This window comes from Rhineura floridana, chromosome 5, assembly GCF_030035675.1.
Source record: "Rhineura floridana isolate rRhiFlo1 chromosome 5, rRhiFlo1.hap2, whole genome shotgun sequence".
NCBI lineage: Eukaryota > Metazoa > Chordata > Lepidosauria > Squamata > Rhineuridae > Rhineura > Rhineura floridana.
In genome coordinates, this window is record NC_084484.1 from 6,534,311 (window position 1) to 6,562,016 (window position 27,706).

At 46.4% G+C, this 27,706-nt stretch overlaps 1 protein-coding gene across 3 annotated transcripts in view; it reads left to right on the forward strand.

Moving 5' to 3' along the window:
* VWA8 (von Willebrand factor A domain containing 8) overlaps positions 1-27,706 on the forward strand; it is a 271,730-nt gene that overhangs the window by 215,765 nt on the left and 28,259 nt on the right. For all 3 annotated transcript variants that reach the window (XM_061629912.1, XM_061629914.1, XM_061629913.1), the window contains one exon: positions 11,472-11,580. In XM_061629912.1, the coding sequence (XP_061485896.1) occupies positions 11,472-11,580 (109 nt within the window). The remainder of the gene's footprint in view (positions 1-11,471; positions 11,581-27,706) is intronic.

The window sequence follows — 27,706 nt, forward strand, 5'->3', positions numbered from 1 at the left end:
GCCATTCCCTCACTTCAACCTACCTTTCTTGGCTGTTGTGCGGTTGCATGCACAGTGCTGCCCTTAACCAAGATGGTGTCCGAAGTTTCCCTAAGGGGCTGAAGCCTCTGCCGTCATCTTGGCTGATGGCACACATGCCCTGCCATGAGCCAAGATGGCAACAGAAGCTTCAGCCCCTTAGGGAAACCTCAACTGCCATCTTGGTTAAGAGCAGCGCTGTGCACGCAGCCGCACAACAGCCGAGAAAGGTAGGTTGGTGCAAGGGAATGGTGGGGGCTCTGAAGCTCTCGCCGTGCGATATGTGGCAGCTGTCCTGCAGTGAATTGTGGAAGGGGAGCGCCAGGGCCCAGGGCAGGCTTGTGCCCAAGGACGCTGGCATATCTGGGGCTGGCTCTGCCTCCTGCAAATATCTTATCAGGAAGTTCAATCTGCACAACGTAGGAAGTGGACCTTTAGTGTAGTGGCACCTACCCTTTGGTATTCCCTCTTAAATATTAGACAGGCACCATCTCTATTATCTTTTTGGCACCTACTGAAGACCTTCCTTTTTCAACAAGCCTTTTAAGTAGAGACCTTATCCCAGTTTACCTCTGTGTCAGAACTGGTTTTTAAGAAGTTTTTAAACCTTTTTTTTTTTAAAAAAAGCTTTTTTTAAACATGTTTTGTTTAATATATTTTAAATTCTGTTTTTATGATGTTTTAGAGTGTTTTGAGTGTTTTTTGTTTGCCACCACAGGCTCCTACTGGGAGGAAGGATGGGATATAAATTTAATAAATAATACAAATTAATTGATTAATTAATATCTATTTGCATTTCCTAAAGTTAAGTTCCCTTCACTTCCATTTCCCACATTGGGCACATTTGTTGCTCAAGTGTAGGATACTTTGTCCCGATTTACTCCTGTCCTAGTCTTGCTTTGCCTCTGCTATCCCATTCCCTTGCCTGTTTTCTGTCTCTGTTATTATACAGCCACAAGAGTGGCTGTATTTCTGTAAGTGGTCTCGTAATTTGTTGAAATTAATTAAAAATCAGCCATGTTGACAGAGTACCTGTAATCCTATTAATGACCTCATCCCATACTCTGACCTTCATCTTCTGCCATTTAAAAGTTTAAAAAATGCATGGCTGATTTTTAATTAATTTAAGAAATTTAACATTAGAGTCTACGATAGTGCAGGCATGCTCAGTAAGAACCAGCTGTCAGTGTTTTAAAAGCCAGACTAACAGCTGTTTGGCTTGGCTAATCAGGGGACCACACCCATGCCAGACATTTATTCTAGTTTAAACAGTCATGCCTTCCCCCAAAAAATCCTGGGAAGTGTAGTTTGTGAAGGGTGCCGAGAGTTGTTAGAAGATGCCCTATTTTCCACAGGTAGCCTGCCATCAGATTGGGCTTTACTGCCATCTAGCGTCCGAAGGCAAGAATGCACTAGAGTTAAAAGCTGGGGCTCGAGCCCCTCCCACTCCAGTCTTCATTCTTGCCTTCGTCCGAGGCAGGTTAGATTGTTGGACAGAGCGTAGATAAGCCGTTATTTCTTATTCCATTTGGCCTTTCTCCTTTTTTCCCTCCCCACCTTGGTGCTTGGAGGGTGTGCTATTGTTCCTGTATTTTGTTTTTTCTGTTTTTTATTTCGGGAACCTCCATTTTTTCTAGTATTTTTTCCTGTAGTAGTTTTCTTCTCTCTCCTTGGCGTTTTTTCCCCTCCTCTTTGGTGTCTGGGGTTTTTTTTCGGGGGTACATTGCTGGGGCTTTTCAAGCAGCGGTTGCTGCTTGGCCGCTAAGGGGGTCTCGCGGCTGCGGCCCCCCCATTCCGCCTCGGCACAGGATAGCTTGCGGCTGCGGCTACCTCATGGTTACTCCGCCCGTTCCCGCGCCCCCAGGACAGCGTTTTTTGCTCTCCTCGCCAAGAGCCTGCTCAAGCCTTCTAGCCCCCATTTGGGTTTTTTTTCCCTCAGTGACGGAGATGAGCCACTGCCGCCTCTCCTACACCTTCGATAATGTTTTTTCCTCACAGAAGCTTTTTTTTGCGGCCCTATACGGCTGCGGCTCACCCCAGCTGCTCCTTAAGCCCTGATGGGGCTCTGTTTAGGCTATACGACCTTGCAGCCGCCATTTTTTATTCGGCATTTTTTCATTTTCGTCATTTTTCCAGTTTTACGTTGCTGAGCTCTCAGGCAATTCAGAGTTTGAGGGCAGCGAAAAAACAATATTTTGCCGCCACTATTAAGGTATCTCTCTCCCGCCCAGCGGAGCTTTTTAGAGTTGTCCGAGGGCTACTCCATCTAGGCCTTCAGGACACTGTAGATACTTCGGTGGCCTGCTGCAATGAGTTTGCTGAGCACTTCCAGCATAAGATCTTACGCATTCGTCGGGACCTAGACTCTCATTTTATAGCAGTTAACCCTAGTGAGGTGTCTGGTGCACAGTCTTATCATGTTTTGTTGGATGAGTTTCAGTCGGTTCAGTTCGAGGACGTGGACAAGGTGCTTGGACAGGTACGTGCAACCACTTCGGTACTAGATCCTTGCCCCTCTTGGCTAATAAAAACTGGCAAGGAGGGAACAGTTGGCTGGGCCAGGGAAGTGATAAATGCCTCCTTGCGAGAGGGAGTGGTCCCTGGCTGTCTGAAGGAGGCAGCAGTGAGACCACTCCTGTAAAAGCCTTCCCTGGACCCAGAGGATTTCAGCAGCTACAGACCAGTGGCAAATGTTCCATATCTCGGCAAGATCTTGGAACAAGTGGTTGCGGACCAGCTCAAGGCGCTATTGGATGAAACCAATTATCTAGATCCATTTCAATCGGGTTTCAGGCCCGGTTTCAGCACTGAGACGGCCTTGGTCGCCCTGTTTGATGATCTATGTCGGGAGAGAGACAGAGGGAGTGTAACTCTGTTGATTCTCCTTGATCTCTCCGCGGCTTTTGATACCATCGACCATGGTATCCTTCTGGAGAGGCTTGCGGAGTTGGGAGTTGGAGGCACTGCGTGGCAGTGGTTCCGCTCCTACTTGGCGGGCCGTCTCCAGAAGATAGTGCTTGGGGAACATTGCTCGACACCGTGGGTACTCCAATGTGGGGTCCCGCAGGGTTCGGTTTTGTCTCCCATGCTTTTTAACATCTATATGAAGCCGTTGGGTGCGGTCATCAGGAGTTTTGGAGTGTGTTGTCACCAGTATGCTGATGACACGCAGCTCTACTTCTCCTTTTCATCTTCCTCAGGTGAGGCGGTCAATGTGCTGAACCGTTGCCTGGACGCGACAATGGACTGGATGAGAACTAACAAAATGAGACTCAATCCTGATAAGACTGAGATGCTGTTGGTGGATGGTTTTTCCAATCAGATGGTGGATACATATCCTGTCCTGGATGGGGTTACACTCCCCCTAAAGGAACAGGTTCGTAGTCTGGGAGTCGTTCTAGACTCTTCCCTGTCACTTGAGGCTCATGTAGCCTCTGTGGCACGGAATGCGTTCTACCAACTTCGATTGGTAGCCCAGCTATGTTCCTACCTGAGTAAGGAGGATCTTACAACAGTAGTACATGCTCTGGTAACCTCACGTTTGGATTACTGTAATGCGCTCTACGTAGGGCTACCTCTGAAGACGGTTCAGAAGCTACAGCTGGTGCAAAATGCGGCGGCCAGACTGCTAACAAGAACGAAGCGGTCTGAGCATATAACACCTGTTTTGGCCCGCTTGCACTGGCTTCCAATACGCTTCCGGGCCAAATTCAAAGTGTTGGTATTAACCTATAAAGCCTTATACGGCGCGGGACCTCAATATCTGTCGGAACGCCTCTCCCGCTATGAACCGGCTCGTACACTACGGTCTGCTACGAAGGCCCTCCTCCGGGTCCTGACTCATAGGGAGGCCCGGAGGGCAGTGACAAGATCAAGGGCCTTCTCAGTGGTGGCCCCCGAACTATGGAATAGTCTCCCCGAGGAGGTTCGCCTGTCGCCGACACAATCATCCTTTCGGCGCCAGGTTAAAACCTTTCTCTACTCCGAGGCATTTTAATTTTTTGTTAATGATTGTAATGTTTGTAATTTGATTTTAGCCTTTGCTGTTTTTAGACTGTGAAATTTGATTTTAGACTGATGTTTTGTATTATATTGTATTTTATTGTATCTATGTTCACCGCCCAGAGAGCTATTGCTAGTTGGGCGGTATATAAGTTTTATAAATAAATAAATAAATTATTATATGAGAGACCTGTTTAGTTTGAGCTGGCTGTATTTTAGTGATACCACACCTTCCCCATTGTGTGTGTGTGTATCCTTTTATGTGCACCACGTTTTGATGTAAGCCCCTTCTGCTGGTGGCGCCCTAGTTTCGTCAGTGCACTTTGGCGGTACCGCACCTTCCCCATTGTGTGCGTGTATCTAGCCCTGGCCATGCTGCACTTTTTTAGAAAAAAGCACCCTTTTTCCTGGCAGTGTTATTAGCGGTCTCGCACCTTCCCCATTGTGTGCGTGTACTAAGCTGGTGGCCTATATTGCATCTCGACCTTCCTCTTATTTTTTAGAGTCCTGATTGCTTAGTCTGGCATTAGTACGTTGTTTGTGGGCGTGCACCCACTTATTTTTGGGATGCCATAGTGAACCTTGTCATATTTCACTTGGCACCGTGCCCCCCAGTGTGCATCCTGCTCTATACTATTGTACAGCTCAGAACTGTCACAGCACCTTCCCCATTGTGTGCGTGATCCAGACACTGACATGGCAGATCAGAACCCAGACGTGGCACAACCTTCAGGAGCAAGTCGGCAAGGCATTGTCCCATCTCAACACAAACCATCTAAACATAAGCACGCTAAAGCCTTAGCCAAGACTAAACACCTGTCTGGCCACGGTGCGCCCAAGAAGGCACGCTATGTCTCACCTCTGATCCTGGAGAAACCTCGTCAAGAGGCGGTACCTGCGCTTTTTCAGTCTCCTTCTGGGTCATCAGAGGATGAGTTCGAAGGCTTCCCCAGCCAAACTCCTCTCCCTACATCTGTGCAGACTCACGTACCTACACAGGAACATGCTGTACCTTCTCCTCCCCCTTCAGGGATGCAGTTGACTCCAGATTTTCTGCTACAGCTGTGAGAACTGCTTGGGTGTCTATCGCAACCTCAGCCTCCACCACAGCTATCCCCTCAACCCGGAGTCTCACGGCAGTCCAGCTCTGCAAGACAACCTGGCTGCCATGATGATGCCCCGCTACCCTCACCAAACCCATTTGATGTGGTCAGGGGCAGATTGGGCGGGGAGCCCTCACAGATGGATGACTACTTAAATTTCTTCCAGACCGACCCTGACGAATGGAGTGGGGAATCTGACCCAGATGAGGAATATTCCTATCGCCTCTTTGACCCGGCGGATTTCGCTCCTCTGTCTCGCAGAGTCATGAACACCCTCGGCATTCAACCAGAACAATCTCAACCGGCTGCTCCTCCTGTGAAGGGTGCCAGAGTTCTCATGTCCCCCAAATCAGTGGATCACTTTATCCCGGTACCAGATCCCATCAACAAGCTGGCCAGGGAAGAATGGGCCCGCCCTCTCTGCCCGCGCTGCTTCTCTCCATTGGCCAACAAGTTGTATACCCTCACCCCGGAATTCATGTCATTCCTGAACGTCCCGGGGGTGGACCAACCTATCTCCAATCTTGTTTCTCGGTCTCTCCTCCTGAAAAAAGGAGACTCACAGTTCAAGGATCCCTCTGAGAGGCGGCTCGACTTTGTCCTATGAAAGAACCTCGAGGCATCCGCTCACTCCATTCGGGCCTCTGCTGCCGCCTCCATCTTCTCACGGGCCTCCATGATGTGGCTTGAGGACCTTCTGGACAACCCTAATCTGGATCCCGCCAAGCTAAGAAAGGGCCTACTCAAGGTACACAAGGCTGCTGCATTTGTGGCTGACGCCACGTTAGACGCGACACACCAAGATGCACGGGCCCTTGCGGCTGAGATTGTAGCTCATTGCACCCTATGGCTACAACATTGGGACGCTGACACTACTGCCAGAACTAACTTGTCCATGGCTCCCTACTCGGGCTCCATGCTCTTTGGTGAGGATGCCCTTAAAGCTGTCCTGGTTGACCCCAAGGACAATCGTAAGCCTGCCTTAGCCACAGCCAGAAGAGATGACCGCAGACCATTTTGGCGGTTTACTCCTTACCGCTCCTTCCAGCCCTTTCGGAGGGGACAACCTGGTGGGCGAGGACGGGATGCCAGGTCTACAGATTTCTGTCCTTCCAAGGCACCCTGGCCCAGACAACGCTTCCAGCTCAGGGCCCAATATCAAGGCAGGCAAGCCCCTTCAGCCTCTTATGGTAGAGGGGCCCATCAGCGCAGACAGTTCTGATGCCATTCCCATCGGAGGCAGACTCTCCTTCTTCTCCAGCTCCTGGCTCACTCTGACACACATCTCTTGGGTCAGGGTCATCTTCACTCATGGGTACAACATAGAATTTTGGTGGACCCCTCCGGACAGATTTTGCCTCTCGCCCGTCTCCAAGTCACGCAGGACGGTTATGCAGGACGCCCTACGCATAGCAGCTATAGAGCCAGTACCACCATCTGAAAGGCGGCAAGGCATCTACTCCATTCTCTTCACGGTCCCCAAGCGAGATTCTTCATGGAGGGCGGTTTTAGACCTCAAGTTTCTCAACCACTTCGTCAAATACCGCCGCTTCAAGATGGAGTCACTGGCGTCAATTGTGGAAACACTACAACAAGGGGATTTCCTGACATCCATCGACTTGAAGGACGCTTATTTACACATTCCAATTTGCCCGGATCACAGACGATTCCTGAGATTCTCACTAGGCCAGCACCACTTCCAATACCGTGCCATGCCATTCGGCCTCTCTTCGGCTCCTCGAGTCTTCACCAAGGTGATGGCCACCATGGTGGCAACTCTTCGTCTACAGGGGGTTCATATTTACCCCTATCTTGATGACCTGCTCCTTCGAGCGTGCTCCCAGGACTTGGCCAACAGCCAACTCCAGTTCACCCTAGAGGCCCTAGACTCTCACGGATGGCTGATCAATGCCGAAAAGAGTCACCTGCAGCCAACCCAGCGCCTCCAGCACCTGGGGGCCATACTGGACACATCTCTAGCCATGTTTTTTCTGTCCCCAGACCGTATTGCCTCCATCACAACCAGCGCAACCTTCCTGATACATCACTCAAGGGCAGATGTCATGCTCCTGGCACAGCTTCTCGGCTCAATGATCTCCACAATTCACATCATCCTGTGGGCTCGACATCACTCCAGACCTCTACAATGGGCCCTCCTACCTTTTCAGGCGGACATTGCCAAGTCCAACCATCGTGTGATTCTGCTGGACAAATCCCTGAAGGACTCATTCCGCTGGTGGGCAACGACAGCACACCTCAGCAAGGGTACACCTTTTCAGGACCCAGTCAGAGTCTTAATCACCACAGATACCAGTCTGTCTGGCTGGGGAGCCCATTGCAACTCCACCTTTGTTAAAGGCGTGTGGTCCACAGAGGCCCTAACTCACAATATCAACTGGCTGGAACTCAGGGCTGCTCATCTGGCCCTTCGGCACTTCCAGCCACTGTTTTCGCTGCTCCACGTGCTCATCCATACGGACAATGTTTGCGTGAAATCTCATCTCAACAGACGGGGGTACCAGGTCCAGGAGTCTTCAGGAAGAGGCGACCCAAATCTTCGACTGGGCTGAGAACCATCTATTGTCCTTACGAGCAGAACATCTCAGTGGGGTTCTAAACGTGACCACCGATTGGCTCAGCAGGCAGCAGGTCAGCCCGGGAGAATGGAAGCTCCATCCTACAGTGTTCCACCTCCTCCAGATCCGGTTTGGCTCCCTCTCGTTGGACCTCTTCGCCTCCAGACACAACTCCCAGTTGCCCTGTTACTTCTCAAGGTACCTAGAGCCAACAGTGGAAGCAGTGGATGCGCTGACAGCACCATGGCCAGGGGGGCTCCTGTATGCCTTCCCTCCGATATCCCTCCTGGGCAAGACGTTGACGAAACTCCGACACGAAGGGGCTCGGATTCTCCTGATAGCACCATACCGGCCTTGCAGACCTTGGTTCTCGGACCTCCTCTCGATGTCAGTTGCGGATTCCTGGACCCTTCCAGTCAGGCCGGATCTTCTCACCCAGGGACCAGTTTGGCATCCAGACGCGACCTGGTTGAGTCTGATGGCCTGGCTTTTGAACGGACGCAGTTGAATACTGCCGGACTCTGTCAGGGGGTGATAGACACTATCTTAGCATCACGACGACCGTCAACTACTCGCATTTACCAGAGTACTTGGCTTGCCTTTTCCATCTGGTGCACCTCCAAAGGCCTTCCGGCATCTCACGCCTCCGTACACCATGGTCTACAGTTTCTTTATAGAGGTCTGACATTGGGACTGTGACCAAACACTCTGCGTCACCATGCCTCCACCATCTCCTCAATTCTGTCCGTTTCCTCATCGGCCGCCCCCCTTGGAGCTCACCCGCTCATCAAACGCTTCTTAAGAGGTGCTGCCCGCCTCTCTCCTCCTGTGCACCACCACTTTCCCTCATGGAGCCTCTCTAAGGTCTTGCAAGCCTTACAGTGTCCTCCGTTTGAGCCTCTTGCTTCAGTGCCTCTCAGACTGTTATCTTTCAAAGTCCTTTTCCTCATTGCTATCACTTCTGCGAGGCGGATCTCGGAGCTACAGGCCTTATCATCGGCCCGTCACCTCTGTGTGTTTCATAAGGACTCAGTAATTCTATGGGTTGACCCATCTTTCTGTCCAAAGGTCAACTCAGTATTCCACTGTAGCCAGGATATTGTGCTGCCTTCATTCTGCCCAAACCCGGTTCATCTCCTCGAAAACGCCTGGCATTCACTGGATGTTAGGAGAGCACTCAAGCTTTACCTCTCTAGCACCCAAGACATCAGGCAGACAGAAGCATTATTCGTATCCTTTCACCCTAGGTCTTTGGGGAAAAAGGTTTCCAAATCCATGTTGTCCTGTTGGCTACGAGCCTGTATCTCCCTGGCATATCAGTCCCTTAATTTACCAGTGCCGTCTAACATCACGGCTCATTCCACCAGGTCAGCTGCCACTACGGCGGCATTTGTAACTAATGCTCCCCTTGCTGACATATGCAGGGCGGTGGTATGGGCTACCCCTAACTCCTTTATGAAGCATTATAAGATTGATCACTTTGCTTCGGCTGACGCCTCCTTCAGGAGTCGTGTCCTCCAACATGTCCTTTCTCATTAGTAAACACCTAGTAGTCCCTCCCTATTAGGGGGCTGCATTGGTACATCCCAATCTGATGGCAGGCTACCTGTGGAAAATGGTCCATTGGACTCACCTGAAGGGTGATTTTCACAGGTACGCCTGCCATCACATCCCTCCCTTGTGGGGGATTTTTGGCTGACTTGTTCCAATTTTATATTCTATATTCTATAGTTTTTGTACTCTGTCCTGTTTTCCCTCAGTTCAAACCGGTGTTTTCAGTTGAGAGTTCTATAGTTCTTCCTCTCCCAGTTTTCTTCTTTCTGTTTTCCTTGCTGCTGGGGCCTTTGGCCTTTTGTTTCTGTCAGATATACCACTTCGGACTCGTCGCAAATGAAGACTGGAGTGGGAGGGGCTCGAGCCCCAGCTTTTAACTCTAGTGCATTCTTGCCTTCGGACGCTAGATGGCAGTAAAGTCCAATCTGATGGCAGACGTACCTGTGAAAATCACCCTTCAGGTGAGTCCAATGGACCATTCCATTCACAGAGCTACATTCACCAGAAGAAGGGCTGACTGTTAGACCACTCTGGCTACAAATTTGATATAATGCAAACACTATTTATATTGGTCTTTCATTTGTAGGGCAGTACAATACCTCAGAGAAGAGGTCAGGTCTCCTGCTCCCCCGGCGCTTTCATTATAGCGGCCCAATTTCCCTGCTTTTTAAGGTTTGATAGAAATGTCTGTTGGCTACAGGTACGTTTTTAAACCACAAGGGGTTTGGGCCTATTAGTGAATTTTCCTCTGATTTGTCGGAAATGTTCTGCCTTGAGAAAATATCATTGTTTTTGGAACTACTGGAAGTCCCTAATCTTACATTATGATGTTTGTATTGGTGAAATACTAGACAAGGCACAGTCTGCAAATATTGAGAAGTGAACTATGACACACATCCACATGCTTAGCCACTTAGGGACCCCTGCTATACAGTTGTACCTCACATCCTTTTGGTGGAACCCAGAAACCTGCTCTTTCCTTTCTCCTCCTTTTGGCACAAGTAATTATTCATCAGTATCAGCATTTCATTTATTTCTTTTCTCCCTATCCCCTCCATCTCCTAAATCTTGCTATCCTTCTACCCTTGGTCCATGAATTTGAGCATCCCCACTGCTGCATTCAGGCTTCCAGCTCAGCCTGCCAGATCACTAGTGTCCTACCTGTTCCTTCCCTACTTCCATCTGTCTCTATCATAACAACAAGTTACGTTTATACTGTTGGTCCAGGCAATGTTGTTATGCAGTCTTGCAATGATTAGCCACCTTGTCCTTCCATAACATTGCATTTGGTGTGTCAAGGCACTGAGCTGATTTACTGTTCTGACCTCCATTTTGCTGATATACATAAATAAACCAACTTATTTGAACCTGTTTGGATGCAGTGAACTTTTTTGCTGTTTCTCCCAACTAAACAAATTGAACAGAGATATAGTTCAATATCCACAGTGGTATGCAATGTGTTCCAGATTAAACATCCAAAGTATCACACCTCCATGGTTACATTGATTAACATGTGAACAGGATACATGCAGGCTTGGTAAGAACACTGGTGACATATGCTCAGTTGCTCCTATTCCCATGTTGGCAGCTCCAGTTTTTTGACCTACCAGCGTCATGGAAAACTGCAGCTGCATTTGCACCAATTTGAGCACACTTTTGATTTATGTAAACTGTGCCTTCATGACAGGCCAGCCTAGCTGGTGTGTGAGAGTGAGTGTATTGATACCCTACTGTTTACATTCTAGCAGTATGTATTCTAATGGCATATTATCCTCTTCTACCCAGTTATCACCTGTTTCCTCTCCCTTTTTTCAGTGACTAGACATCAATGGCTGGGCAACATGTCTCCATTGTCTTGGTTACTGCTGCACATCCATGTGGGTTTCTAGTACTCCTTTTGAATATGTGTGAAGGAAATCAAAATAGCTACCTGTATGTTTCTATTTTCTGGATTTCACATTGGCATCTTCTCAAAACGGTATAATACAAACCAGAATTTAGGGTATGAGAGTTAAGCATAAGAATAGTCCAGCTGAGTTTCAAATTTGAACCATCCCAATTAATGGTAGAATGTCTGTTTTAGAACTTAAGCTATGAAGGCCTATTCTATTTTGTACTGCAGCATTTGTACGTCCAGTATTATGAATCTTTGACCAATTCTTCTATAGCTGTGTAAAATGCTTCTTCTTCATTCTCTTTTATATTCTCCTTGCTTCAGACTAAAAGAGATTAAGATGAGTGAATACGATGCATCTACATATGAGAAGTTCTCTGGAGCTGTCCGACAGCAAGTTCATTTACTCCGAATCATCCTGGATAATTTACAAGTAACGATTTATTTTTAAACTGATAATCCCCCCCCCTCATATGGATGTGAAGCCTCTCTTTTCTGCATTGTACCTGAAAGGACATTATTTATTTTCAAGTTCTTGGCAAGAGGAAGCTTTTATCTAAAACCAGAATATTATGAGGGTTTAATGGATGATTTCTGTAAGTGTTGTGAGAGCTGTTCTATGGGTTCCACTCAGAATGTTCTAGCTTTAGAAAACTAATAAACCAAGAATTATGATGTTTGCATTCATTACTTGCAAACGAAAAGATCTAGTGATGTTTAGTTGCATGTTTGAGTACACTATCAAAATATGAACGTTTTGCCTATGGATGTATCTCTTCATATCCCCTAAACATAATGCCTATTAGCTACCAGGCCAAATTCAAGGTGCTAGTTTTGGGGTACAGCTTGGAACCAGGATACCTGAAAGAAACTTCCACATCTGAAATTAATCCCAGATCTGAAAAGTTCAGAATTCTGAAATACCTAATCTTTTTTTCTGGAGTCACAGTGGCTTTCTATTCTTTATTACCAAGTTTTGCTCAAGCCATTGTGCACATGCAGTTTGCCACAATTTTCAGTTCACGTCCCACTTCCACATTACAGGTTTCTGATGCACATCAGCACATAGACACATTCAGTCACAGCACAAAAAGGATCATGATGTGATACATGATGTATATATTTGGGCACTAGTTAAATCACAGCTCAAAAAGGAGTCCTAATATGAATATGCGTTCATTCTATTTTGTATGGATATAATCAATGCACATATGCACTGGAGATGCATATGAAAACTGTAGCAAATTCTGCATGTGCCAGTTACAAAATTATTTTTTTTGAAATTCTCTAAGTTAAACCAAAAGCTAGAGCAGAACATAGGAAAAGTAAACCCAAAGAATGGAAAGGAACAGAAAAATCTGCTCTTCCCTAATTTGAACATGCCTGTGTGAACCACAGCTAAGCTTCACCTATTTGTGGGAAGGGATTAAAATATCAGAATGACAGCCATAATTATCAATATATATTGTTTAAAAAGGCAGTCTAGTATAGTGGCACAGTATTGGACTTGGACTATGGAAACCTGGATTCAAATTCTCACTGAGCTGCTGTAAAGTTCACAGGATGTCCTTAAGGAAGACACTCTTAGATTACTTTGAAACTATTACCTTATGTAGTATTACAGAAATTTGCACTAAGTGCATCTGCTTCAGAAGGCTCTTTCAAGGATAACAGGCTGAAAAGGTGGGAACAAATAAAGTTAGCTGAATTAAATAGCATTGTGTAGTTCCTGGAGCTCTTTAAAGGAAGGAAAGTGGGTAAGTACATGAAAAGTGATAAGGGCCTATGATAATTATCCAGGAGAAAGTGAGGCACACAAACTCAACCACTGAGATGCAGGGAAGTAATAATTCTTTAGGACAGGGGTGGGGAACCTCCCCCAATACCCATAGGCTTTTTTGACAGGTGGCTGGAGTCTCCAACCTGTCAGTCACCTGATTTCACCATGAGGTCTGGTGAGCCACATCTTCTCCTGCCCTACATGTCAGATGTAGGGCAGTTGAGTGTGACTTGAGGGGAAATGGCCCTGTGGGTCTAATGAGGTCCATAGTCCAGCGGTTCCCCACTGCTTCTTTGGAATTTGCTGTATCTAGTTTTAAAAGAGATGCTAATTTATGTCATTTGAAACTCGTGTAATTGTGCTCAAATAGTGTTGTGAGCTGGGTGAGCATTTACATTTTCCTGAGTAGCATTTCAGCTATTTGTCCATGGTGTAATATATCTTTTTTGACATCTGTTCTTTGCTGTCCGAAAGTCGGGGGAGGGGGAGAGAGAATGTACAGAGATTCAAAATAAGCTTAAATTTGTGAAGTGTGGATTGAGATCCTTTTCTCAAAATATGAGAAGCTCAACCTTTGTAAAGATTAAAATGAACTGATACAAATTCTGAATTGTGGTTGTTTCCCCAAATTGTTAATATAGGGAAATGTCTTTTTTGTGTGTGTAAAAAATAACTATTCCTGCTCATTAAGTGAAGAAACCTTCCTTTTTCTAATAATAACATGATCAAGATAATTTTTATAAAAGGTGCTGTATAATGCATTTTGACCCTCTGTGGCGCAGAGAGGTAAACGGTAACGCAGCTCACAGCCAGAGTTCAATTCCAACAGAAGGAGGAAGTCGAATCTCCAGTAAAAGGGGTCGAGGTCCACTCAGCCTTCCATCCATCCGTGAAATGAGTACCCGGCATATGCTGGCGGGTAAAGAAAGGCCGGGGAAGGAACTGGCAATCCCACCCCATATATATGGTCTGCCTAGTAAACGTCGCAAGACGTCACCCTAAGAGTCGGAAATGACTCTCACTACAAGTGCGGGGACACCTTTACTTTTATAATGCAATTTAAGCTTTTAGCTTAAAAGTCTAATTTCCTGCATGAAGACTATAAACATAGTACTGCCTCAGACTGTTGAGGGGAAATAGAGCCAGGCTTTATTCAAGGGCCTGAGCCATGGGGTAGGAGGGTGCAGCTCCTTGCATGCCCCACCAAGAGCATCAGTCTCTATACAATTGCTCCCCTGGTGCCTATAGACACTAAGCGGCAGTATCAGGGAAGGAAGTACATCCGTTTTCCTTTAGACTAACAAAAGGTTTTAATTTCAAGAGGAAAATGCAGTGTACTCTGTTTCCTGAGGCTGCATTGTCTTCCTAAGAAATGTGTAGCAAAATTATCTCACCAAGAAACCAGACTTTCTTTGCTGTCTGTAACAAAAAATAAGAAGGAAGAGACTAGTCTAACTGTGGAACTTAACAACTTGCTTATTTGATGCATCCAGGGGGGGCTTGTATATTGACCCCATTATTTAGGACTAGTTTTCATCAAGGTGATGAACCTGTGTCTATGTGGGACTAATTTAAACTGCAGATGGGGGTTCACAAGACTGAACACTCATCCAAACAAAAAACTCCCAGCACAAGGAAGACCGAATGTCACAGAGAAGTGGTCTAGCCTAGCCTTTTTTCTAACATACTAATCTTCAATGTGTGGTGGGGAAGAACCTCTCTCTAGGGTTTGTCATGGTGCAGCCCAGAGACGGTTGGCTGCATCCAGTGCTGCAACTCCGCTAGTGCAACAGACTTTCATGCACATAATGGAATGTCGTCTGCCTCTCCTCCAACCTCCTCCCCCCCATCAAAATCAGTTCTAGAGAGCTGGGCTTCCTCTGGGACAGATTTTGGGGGCATGGGGGAAGAAGAGGAAATAGGAGTGTCATTGTTTGTTTGTTATTTATTTATTTATTTATTAGATATATATCCTGCCCTTTCTCAACTTGTGCAGGGTTGGATAGAACCGACTGGTTTGCCACTGTTGGTGTGAGAACTAGATATAGTGAGAACTTAGGTCTCACATCAATTTACATCACCAATATTTGTTGGATTGTTTATTATATTTGTATCTCACCCTTCCTCTCAGGAGCCTAGGACAGCGTAAACAAGGTTACCCTCATTTTGTAATACAACAAAGTACTACGAATGGGGTCATTGCAATGGAGCAGAGAGCAAGCAAAGGAAAACGGAAGGACTAGGGCCAGAATTGATCGTGGCACACTTTAAAACAGGGATACTCTGCTTAAGGCCTGGAGTTATTTTCAGGGTGTTTAGTTGATGTGGCGTAGTGGCTATGAATCAGGAAGTTCCTGGTTCGAATCTCACATCTGCCATGTACTTCCTAGGTGGCGTTAGGCAAGCCTTTCCCTCTCTCTCTCACTGCTTCAGCCTCCCCATCAACAAATAATACAGGGTTGTTGTGAAGATTACAACTAGATAAAACGTGTGAAGCACTTTGAACATTTGAAAATGCTATGTGTGTGTGTGTGTTACTTGCCTTCAAATCGATTAAGACTTATGGCAACCCTATGAATCAGTGACCACCCATAGCATTTGTTATAAACCACCCTGTTCAGATCTTGCAAGTTCAGGTCTGTGGCTTCCTTTATGGAATCAATTCATCCCTTACTTGGTCTTCCTCTTTTTCTACCCCCTTCTGTTTTTCCTAGCATTACTGTCTTTTCTAGTGAATCATGTCTTTTCCATAGGAGGACTGACATCAAGCGGGTTATAGCTCCACCTATCGTCCGAAGGCAAGAATGTTTTTGAAGTCAAGACTAGGGGCGTCAGGCCCCTCCCACTCTCCAGTTCATTCTTGCCTTCGTCCATGCAAGTTGGATATATAGCTTAGCGTCTAGATAAGTTTTTTGTGTATTTGTGTGACAGAGTGTGGAGGTTTTGTGTGTGTATTCCACGTTATTTCCTTCCCTCTGTCTTTTACTTTAAAGTCTCTGGGACTGACTGTACTTTGTCTTTGTACTTAAGGGGGATCCCCTTTTTGTCTATTTTTTTCCCTCAGTCCCTAGCTATTTACTGGGAGACCGCGGCTGCGGTTCTCCCTTCTTAAGGCGGCGGACGCAGCCTTATTACGGGAGCTTGCGGCTGCAGCTCCCTGCCTAGCCGAATGGCAATTCTGGGAGACCGTGGCTGCGGTTCTCCCTTCCTCAGCCAGCGGACGGAGACTTAATCCAGGAGCTTGCGGCTGCAGCTCTCTGCCTCTTTTTTCAACTCGCCGCCTATTTTCGCAGCAGCTCCCTTAATTTTTTCTCCAGAGCCTGCGGCTGCGGCTCTTTCTACTTTCAGTGTCCCTTTCTGGTTGGGCTGACCCGCCTCCCCCAGCTCGTTCTGCGGCATTTTAAATCTCGCCGCAACTGCCTTCGGAGCCTGCGGCTGCGGCTCCTTATCCCCCCCTCTCCCCTCGCTTGCTGAGTCTGTCCCGCAGCTGTAGAGATCCGGCTCGCTCTCTAAGCCATGATCGCGCTTCTCAGCCCCGCGGCTCCAGAGCATTTTTTAAGGCCGTTTTTTGAGCTCGCTAGTGCTCCCCTGTGACCGCCATTGCTTCTTCATCGCCCCAAGCCTTTCTGATTGGCCAATTTTCCCGCTCTTTTCGCGGGCGCCATTTTGTTCCTCCCCCTTTTTTCCTGCCCTTTCTGTTTGGTCCTTTCTATAGTAAAGGATTCTGTTCAAGGCCTTTTCTGTCAGTTTCTGCCTTTTCTGTCAGTTTCTGTGTGTATGCTGCAGAGCAGAACCTTTATAATCCTGCTATAAGTTCTTCAACACAAACTGCTGCCTGAAGCTGACTATTGAAGCTGTTTCGTGTATCCAGCCTAGTTGGAACTGTACATTCTGCCCCATCCGTGGCCGTGTGCAAAGCCTGTTTGGAACTGTGCATTCTGCCCCATCTGTGGCTGTGTACCAAGGCTGTTTGAAATTGTACATTCTGCGTATACTAAGGCTGTCTGGAACTGTACATTCTGCCCCATCCGTGGCCGTGTACCAAGGCTGTTTGAAATTGTACATTCTGCCCCATCCGTGGCCCTGTATCAAGGCTGTTGATACTGTACATTCTGCCCCATCCGTGGCTGTGTACCAACGCTGTTGAAATTGTACATTCTGCCCCATCCGTGGCCGTGTACTGAGCCTGTTTGGGTCTGTACATTCTGCCCCATCCGTGGCCGTGTACTGAATCCCCTAGAAAATATATGATGACAGAACAGCCAGCGACAACTCAGGCAACCAAGCCGAAACAATCTAAGGCGGCCAAGCATAAGCACACCAAAGCGGTTGCCAAAACTAAACATCTATCCAGCCACAGCACAACCAAGCGGCCACGCTACGTCTCTGTTCCGGTTTCTGAGGAGGCGGGCCAGGAACAGTTAATGAATCTATTTCACTCTCCGACTGCATCCTCCGAGGAGGAGGACTTTGCTGGGTTTCCTCACCAACCAGTAGCCAGCCACCCTCCTCCCATATTACCACCTAGGGCTTATTCATCTTCCCAGCCTGCTGAGCCATCCATAACGTCGCCTCTCCAAGCGCAACCATCTACCTCACCGGGGCTGCAGCTGTCTCATGAGTTCATATCACAACTACAAGACATGCTGTCGTTCTTTACTCAAACACAGTCACCGTCATAAGTCCCCGCCATTCCTCAGCACAGTGTGGACCACTATGTACACAATGAGGCAGATCCATCATGCTCTCCAAATCCTTTTGACATTGCTAGGGGCAGGTTTGTTGATGACGTTTCTTGTGGGGAGGAGTCACCATTTGCTATGCAAGCCGAAGGAGACGAATGGAGTGATCAGTCGGAACATGAGGAGGATACATCTTATCACCTGTTTGATCCCTTAGATTATCAGCCCCTTGCTCGCAGAGTATTGAACACCCTTGGTCTCCAATCTACACAACCTGCAGCTGCCACTCCCACTATTAAAGGGGCCAGGGTCTTGAAATCCCCCACACCAGCAGAGCACTACCTTCCTGTGCCAGATCCTATTGCTAAGCTGGCCAAGGACGAATGGTCTCATCCATTACAAACACGCCGTTTTAACGCCCTTGTGGACAGACTTTACTCTTTGGCTCCGGACTTTACAAGCAGACTGGCCGTCTCTGGCATAGACGAGCCGATCTCAAGTCTAGTCTCTAGATCCCTTTTGCCGAGGGAATGAGATTCACATTTACTGAGCAGAGGCTGGGCTTTGCCTTACGCAAGAATCATGAGGCCACCACTTTCTCCATGCGAGCCTCGGCATCAGCTTCCATCTTTTCCAGGGCAGCAATGATGTGGTTGGATGACCTCTTAGATGATCCTAATCCCGATCATGTCTCTCTGAGGAGGTCACTGATGAAATTGTGCAAGACAGCGGCGTTTGTGGCTGATGCCACCTTGGACGCAAATCAGCTGGGAGCACGAGCTATGGCAGCTCAGGTAGTCGCTCGACGGACCCTCTGGCTTCATCACTGGCAACCAGACTCTACAGCCAGAGTTAATTTATCAAGGGCACCTTATTCTGGCTCATTACTCTTCGGCGAGGAAGCCCTAAAGGCAGTGCTTGTTGACCCCAAGGATGCTCGAAAGCCTGTCTTGGCCACTGTCAGGAACATTGATCGCAGGCCTTTCAGACGTTTCACCTCATACCGCACGACCCAGCCCTTTCGAGGAGCGCGGCCCAGGGGACGAGGCCGCAATTTCCAAACCTATGATTTCCGTCCCTCCAGGGGAGTCTGGAACAGACATTTCCCAGGCAGAGGTCAGTACCAGGGGTGCAGAGGTACCTCAACGTCCTCATATAGAGGAGGGTCTTGCCAGCACAGACAGTACTGACGCGATACCGGTTGGGGGCAGACTGCTTCTGTTTGGAGACCATTGGCTGCGTCTGACTCAGGTCGCCTGGATCAGAGATCTTTTTTGTTATGGCTATGCACTAGAGTTTTCGGCAATCCCTCCGGACAGATTTCATCCCTCCCCTTGTCCCAGGACACCAGCCAGGCACTGCATCATGCAGACAGCCATACATCACCTCTTGGACACAGCGGCTATAGAGCCAGTCCCTACAACAGAGAGGTCGGAGGGGGTGTACTCCCTCTTATTTGCTGTGCCCAAACGAGATCTGTCATGGAGGGCGGTGTTGGACCTCAAGTTCATCAACCGTTTTGTAAAGTATCGCAGGTTCAAAATGGAATCCCTCCACTCCATTACAGAAAGCCTTCATGAAGGAGACTTCCTGGCTTCTATCGACCTAAAGGAAGTGTATCTCCATGTGCCTATTTGCATAGCCCACAGAAAATTCCTTCGGTTTGCTTTCAGCCCCCAGCATTTTCAATATCGAGCGATGCCGTTCGGCCTCTCATCTGCCCCGAGAGTATTTACCAAGGTGCTACTCATACTAGTGGCTTACCTCCGGCTTCAAGGGGTCCATATCTACTCCTACTTGGATGATCTTTTAATATGGGTGAGTTCCAGGGAGCTAGCTCATCACCATCTAACGCTCACGCTCCATGAGGCCTACAGCTGGCTAGTCAATTTCGACAAAAGCCATGTCCAACCAACCCAACGCCTACAACATCTAGGGGCGATGTTGGACACCCTGCAGGCGACGGTGTTCCTGTCTCCAGACCGCATAACTGCTATCACAGACATCGCATGGTCTCTGTTGCACCACGCAACCACAGACGTCATGCTTCTAGCCAGGGCTCTTGGAATGTTGGTGTCCACCATCCATATTGTGCCATGGGCTTGAGCTCATACTCACCAACTTCAGTTGGCTTTGTTACCGTTTCAGCAGGACATTGCCAGGTCAAATCATCGAGCAATTCCCTTGAGCCCCGCACTGCGTCGTTCATTCCGCTGGTGGACAAGGGTCCAACATCTCACCCAGGGCACTCCGTTCAGAGAACCCCGCAGGACTGTTATCACCACAGATGCCAGTCTCCTCGGCTGGGGAGCCCACTGCAACTCCCAGTTCGTTCAGGGGGTTTGGACCGAAGCAGAGCAGACTCAGAGCATCAGTTGGCTGGAACTAAAGGCTGTCCACTTAGCTCTGCTCCATTTTCAGTCTCTGTTCCACTTGGACCATGTTCTCATTCGAACGGACAACACGTGTGCCAAATCTCATTTAAACAGACAAGGGGGGACCAGGTCCCGTCCTCTGCAGAACCTAGCTTCCCTCATATTCGACTGGGCAGAGCAACATCTGCAATCCTTAAAAGCAGAACATCTCAGAGGAATTTGGAATGTGACAGCAGACTGGCTCAGCAGACAACAGGTCTTTCCGGGAGAATGGAAACTTCATCCGACCATTTTCCATCTTCTCCAGTGTCGGTTCGGCGTCTTCTCAGTCGATCTATTTGCCTCCAGTCGCAATTGCCAGCTACCCAGGTACTTCGCTTGATACCTGGACACGACAGCGGAAGCGGTGGATGCCCTGTCGCTACCGTGGCCGGATGGCCTATTGTACGCCTTCCCTCCAATACCACTGTTAGCCAGAAACTTGAGAAAGGCGCGACGCGAGAGGGCCAAACTGGTTCTGATAGCTCCATATTGGCCCCGTCGACTGTGGTTCTTGGATCTCCTTGCCATGTCAGTGACGGACCCTTGGACGCTCCCGATCAGGCCAGACCTCTTATCCCAGGCCCAGTATTGCATCAGGATCCCAATTGGCTCAAGCTAACAGCGTGGCTTTTGAACGGGGACATTTAAGGTCTCCTGGCCTGTCTGATGCTGTTATTGACATTATCTTGGCCTCGAGATGACCATCCACCACCCATATATATCAACATACTTGGGTGGCATTCTCCAGGTGGTGTCAGTCCCAGCACCTCGATCCTTCCCAGGCCACAATACAACAGGTGCTGCAATTCCTTCATAGGGGCCTCCTGATGGGACTTAGACCCAACACCTTACGTAGACATGCGTCCACTCTGTCATCCATTCTCTCAGTGTCCTCCGCTGGTGCTCCTATTGCCTCGCACCCGTTCATCAAACGTTTTCTGAGGGGAACCGCGTTACGCTCACCGTCTGTATTCCACCGTTTTCCCTCATGGAGTTTGTTGAAGGTCCTACAGGCTTTACAACGCCCTCCATTCGAGCCCCTTAGGACTGTGCCTTTACGTCTGTTGTCGTTCAAGGTCCTGTTCCTGATCACGATCACCTCTGCGAGACGAGTTTTGGAACTGGGCTCATTGTCTTTTGCCTGCCATCTCTGTGTCTTTCACAAGGACTCTGTTGTGCTGAAGACTGATCCTTCCTTCCGTCCCGAGGTCAATTCAGTTTTCCATTGCAACCAGGACATTCCTTCATTTTGTCCGAATCCTACCCATCCTCTAGAGAAGGCTTGGCATTCATTGGATGTTCGGAGGTCTCTCAAGACCTACCTGTCTCAGACCCAGGATATACGACGAACTGAGTCTTTGTATCCTTTCATCCACGTTCTATGGGGCATAAAGTAGCTAATTCCACCTTATCCCGCTGGTTGCGTGCATGTATTACCTTAGCCTATGAGCCCCTTAAGCTTCCAGTTCCAGCTAGTATAACAGCTCATTCCACTAGGTCAGCGGCTACTACGGCTGCTTTTGTTACCAATGCTCCTGTTGCTGATATTTGCAGAGCTGCTGTTTGGTCTACCCCACACTCGTTTATAAGGCATTACAAAATAGATCGTTATGCCTCTGCTGATGCCTCTTTTGGCAGAAGTGTTGCAACAGGTTCTTAATGATGATTAGGATGTGAGTGGTCCCTCCCTGTTATGGGCTGCTTTGGTACATCCCGCTTGATGGCAGTCCTCCTATGGAAAATGGACCATTGGTCTCACCTGAAGGGTGATTTTCATAGGAGGACTGCCATCACAACCCTGCCAGTTGGAGGATACCTAGATATTTTTTGGGTTTTTTTCATATATTCCTGTTACGCTATTATATTAGATTTACTAGTGAAGTCAAGACTGCTATTAATGTTATATCGCTACGTTAGAGTCATATTATTATGATTATTGCTATTGTGTTATGTCTTTGCTGGTAGGCCCGTTGGCCTTTTCTCCTGCATTTTTAGATATCTCTCTTTGGACTCGCTGCGAATGAACTGGAGAGTGGGAGGGGCCTGACGCCCCTAGTCTTGACTTCAAAAACATTCTTGCCTTCGGATGATAGGTGGAGCTATAACCTGCTTGATGGCAGTCCTCCTATGAAAATCACCCTTCAGGTGAGACCAATGGTCCATTCTCATTATGTGTCCAAAGTATGATAACCTCAGTTTCATCATTTTAGCTTCTAGTGACAGTTCTGCCTTAATTTGTTCTAACACCCAATTATTTGTCTTTTTTGCAGTCCATGGTATCTGCAAAGCTCTTCTCCAATATCACATTTCAAATGTGCTGATTTTTCTCTTACCCGCTTTTTTCACTGTCCAACTTTCACATCCATACATAGAGATCGGGAATACCATGGCCTGAATGATCCTGACTTTAGTGTTCAGTGATACATCTTTGCATTTCAGGACCTTTTCTAGTTCTGTCATAGCTGCCCTCTCCAGTCCTAGCCTTCTTCTGATTTCTTGACTATTGTCTCCATTTAATGACTGTGCCGAGGTAATCCTTGACAAGTTCAGTGTCCTCACTGTCAACTTTAAAGTACATAATTTTTTTGTTGTCATTACTTTAATCTTTTTGACATTCAGCTGTAGTCCTGCTTTTGTGTTTTCCTCTTTAACTTTCATCAGTATTTGTTTCAAATCATTACTGATTTCTGCTAGTAGTATGGTATCGTCTGCATATCTTAAATTATTGATATTTCTCCCTCCAATTTTCACACCTACTTCATCTTGGTCCAATTCTGCTTTCCCTATTATATGTTCTGCATATAGATTTAACAAATAGGGTGATAAAATATACCCCTGTCTCACTCTCTTTCTGATGGGAAACCCATCGGTTTCTCCATATTCTGTCCTTACAGTAGCCTCTTGTCCAGACTATAGCTTGCGCATAGAACAATCAGATGCTGTGACACCATTAATAATATCTTAAGCGTTTGTGGGAAGAGTGTAAATCTAGGCATGGTTGTTTAATGTACTGTAATGGAGCTTTTGTCATATGTACACTGCCTTAGGATCCTCCAGAATGGAAGCAGTCTAAAATTTATTGATTTAATTTATAAATATATTTGTATACTGCTATTTCATTGAAAACATCAAAGTGGTTTACAACAAGTTTTTTTTTTAAAAAAACCATACAATAAAAATAAAAGTCAACTATTGCAAATAGATATATTCTTAATTGCCTGCATAAGCCTGGTGGAACAGAAAGGTTTTCAGCAGGCATTTAAAAGTTAAAACAGAAGGTGCCTGCTGAATCTCTGTTGGCAGAGCATTCCAGAGAACTGGGCCAATGACACTGAAGGCTTGATTTCTTATTGCCAACTCGGAGGACAACCAAAGCCACTCCTGCAGATGGTCTCAGTGATCGAGCTGGGATATAAGGGCTCAGGCGGTCCCTAAAATACTCTGGACCTAAGTTGTTCAGGGCTTTGTAAATTAATACAAGGACCTTGTACCTGGCCCGGTAGCAGATGGGCAGCCAGTGCAGATGTTTTAAAAGTGTGTCACATGTTATCGGCCACGTGCTCCCATCAGCAATCTGGCCACCGCATTTTGCACTAGCTGGAGCTTACAAACCAGGGCCAAGGGCAGTCCCACATAGAGCACATTGCAGTAATCCATCCCTGAGGTTACCAATACACTTGACTACAGCCTGTACTACTGACTGTAGCCTGACTACAGTGGTCAGGCTATCCCTGTCCAGGAATGCTCATAGCTGACAAACCAGACAAAGCTGGTAAAAGGCACTCCTAGCCAGAGGATACTTGGGCCTCTAGTGAGAAAGATGAATCCAGGAGAGTACCCTAGGCTACTGACCTAGTCCTTCAGAAGGAGCACAACCCCATCCAGAACAGGTAATTTGCCTATATCCTGGACATGGGAACCACCTACCCAAACAGCCTCTGTCTTTCCACAATTCAAGCACAGTTTATTGGCCCTCATGCAGCCCACTTCAGCATTCAGACAACGATCCAGAGCATTCACAGCCTCTCCTGATTCAGATGTTATAGAGAAATAGAGCTGTGTGTCATCAACTTCTTGCTGACATCTTGCTCCAAAACTCCTAATGACCAGTCCCAATTGCTTCATATAGATGTTAGATAGCACTGGGGAGAGAATAATACCCTGCGGAACCCCATAGTACAAATGGAAGGAGGCTCAGGAATACTCACCCAGCGTTATTTTCTGGACACGACCCTGAAGGTAAGAGTGAAACCACCATAATACAGTGCTTCTGATACCCATCCCACTGAGGTGGTCCAGGAGGATACCATGGTTAATGGTATCAAATACCACTGACAGATCGAGCAGAAGTAATAGGGTTGCACTCCCCCACCTCTCTCACGATAAAGGTTATCAGGATGGCCAGGGCTGATTCTGTTCTGAAACCAGGGTTGAGTTCAAATTTTGATAGATCTAGATAATCAGTCACATCCAGGAATACCTAGAATGGTAATAATAATTGTGATAAAACAGTACTTTCAGCTGTCAGTGCCACTTGCTGCACTACTACTTCACTTAATACAAATTATTGAACCATTGTTGAGGCTAGAAAGGTGATGCCTTTAGGGAGGACAAAGAACGTGCAGCAGCAGCAGCGTAACTTGGGATTAATTGTCTTTTTTGCCACTTTCAGGAAAAATTCAATTTTTGGCAAAAAAAAAGTATAGATGTGGCTTCTGGACAAAAGTTAGATGGAGAATTTGACTCTCCAGTTTGAGTTTGACTTCTTTACTTTAAAGGCTCCACAGGACAGATTTTAGGGTGACAAAATAATGTTGGGAAAATTGGACTTCCTCTCTCACTAATTAGTACTACAAATCAACACTGCGGAGCTGGAGGATGTAGGTTGCACAACTACCCAGCTGGGCATAAATGGGGAGAGTGTGGGGAATTGTGATCCATTTCTTGGCTCAGGCATAGGAACAGACGTATAGATGGCCATGAAGATGCTCAAACTGTCTTCGTACCTATTATTGCCTCCTGGCAGGGTGGTGGTGGGTGGTGGTGAATGCAAGTCATAGTTTGATATAGCTAGATAAAGATAGTAACTTAATTCAAATAATTTAATTAAAAAACCCAGCTATTAACAGAGAAAGCTGTTGATGGAAAGCTTACAACACTCCCTCCTCATCAGTTACAAAACATTTTGGAAGGGTTAATGGCTCTAAGAGCGCAATCATGTTAACTGCTAAGAGTTACATGAGCACTGCAAGATTTCTTATTAAAAATCCTTATGCTGGTGTAGGGATGGGATACATTGGCCAGTGCCATTTCAGAAGCATTCCATCAACCTAACAGGCTGGCATTGATTCAAGTTGGTTCTTTATCCACCAGCCACTGCATTTACCGATCAGTGTGTTTTTAGTTCAGAAAAAATATCAACATTAATATCAATATTTACTTTTAAAATATTGAAATTTTAATTGATAAATTTTCATTCTTACAATCAATGTTGAGGCTTTTTTCTTTAAAAAAAATCTATTTCCACAAATAGCCATGGAAATTCGCTACATTAAAATCCAATTCTCAACTATTGAGAATAAGTGAATTAATGGAAAATTTGGCACCAAATCTGAATTGGGTAGTATTCTAACACATCCCTAAGCTGGTGCAATTGAACTAGTCACTACACTGCAGATGGCTTAAATGATGATGGGTTGTTAACATGGCACTCAAAATCGAGTTAGCTTTCAGTTACTTAGTGTTTAGTCACTTACCATAGAATCATAGAGTTGGAAGGGGCCATCAAGTCCAACTCTAACCAGTGCTAAATAGAGGGGAACCAATACTTCATGCAATTTGGAAACTATACTTCTGTCAATACAGCCTAAAATAGCATTTGCCTTTTTTGCAGCCACATCATACTGTTGGCTCATATTCAGCTTGTGATCAACAACAATCCCAAGATCCTTCTCACTGAGCCAAGTTTCCCTGATCTTATAATTGTGCATTTGGTTTCTAGTTGTAGAACTTTGCAGTTACACCTGTTAAATTTCATTCTGTTGTTTTCAGCCCAATGCTCCAGCTTATCAAGATCCCTTTGAATTTTGTTTCTGTCTTTCAAGGTATTAGCTATTCCTCCCAATTTTATATCATCTGCAAATTTGATAAGCATTCCTTGCACCTCCTCATCCAAGTCATTAATAAAAATGTTGAAGAGTACTGGGCCCAGCACCAAGCCCTGTGTTACCCCACTTTTGACCTCTCCCCAGTTTGAGAAGGAACCATCTTTGAGTATGATTCTGTAGCCAACTGTGGATCCACCTGCTAGTTGTTCCATCCAGCCCACATTTAGCTAGCTTGCTAATCAGAATAACATGGGGCACTTTGTCAGAAGCTTTGCTGAAGTTGAGAAATATTATGTCCACAGCATTCCCACAGTCTGCCAGGGGGTTACCCGATCAAAACACGAGATGGGATTAGTCTGGCAGGATTTGTTCTTGATAAATCCAAGTTGGCTTGTAGTAATCACTGCATTGTTTTCAAAGTGCTTACAGACTAACAGTTTATAATCTGCTCCAGAAGTTACCCAGAGATTGATATCAGGCTGACTAGTCTGTAGTTGCCAGGTGCCCCCTTTTTGCCCTTTTTGAAGATAGGGGCAAGATTAGCCGTCCTCCAGTCATCCGAAACTTCACCCCTACTCCACAATTTCACAAAGATAATAGATAGTGGTTCCAAGAGTTCTTCAGCCATTTCCTTCAATACTCTAGGATGCAGTTCATCGGGCCCTGGAGATTTGAACTCATTCAAAGTGGTTAGGTATTCCTTGACCATTAGTCTGTCGATCTCAAACTGCAATCCTGCCCCTTCACATTTCTCAGGAGGGTCATAGAGCCTCTTTTGGGAGAAGACTGAGCCAAAGTAGGAATTGAGCAGTTCTGCCTTTTCTTTGTCATCTGTTATCATTTTGCCATCCTCACTGAGTAGCTGTACCACCATTTCTTTTCTCTGTCTTTTACTATTGATATACCTGAAGAAAGCTTTTTTGTTGCTTTTGGCATCTCTCGCTAACCCCAGCTCATTCTCAGCTTTAGCCTTCCTGATGCCATTCCTGCAATTCTGTGCTACCTATCAGTATTCTTCCTTTGTGGCCTGGCCTTCATTCCACTTCCTGTATGCATCCTTTTTTGTTTTCAGGTCATCTCTAAGCTTTCTTGGAAGCCACATTGGCTTCTTCTGGTGTCTTCCCCCCTAACATGTATTACTTACTTGAATAATTGAAAGCTAAATGGATTTTGAATGCCATGTTAATAGCACATCATCACTTAAGCCACTTTTGTTTAACTATTAAAAGTGTGTTTGATAGTGAGTAATGGTTCTAGTTAAAACATTTGAAAATAGCTTGCTTCCCACTCTTTTCCATTCTCTGAAAGCTTTGTCAGTGACAATAAGACCAATTAAACACATGCTCAATGAAGCTGAAACTTCATTGTCTTCTTTTCTTTCATCTACCAATAAGCAGTAAATCACCAACACTTCAAAGAATAACAGTCTCAAGAAATATGTGCATTTTGCATCAGCTGTCCATGCCTCAGTTCTATATTTATTTATTTATTTCATTATACTTGTATACCGCCCCATAGCCATATACCGCCCCATTGTTTGTATTAAAACAAATATAATTTAAAACACAATTTA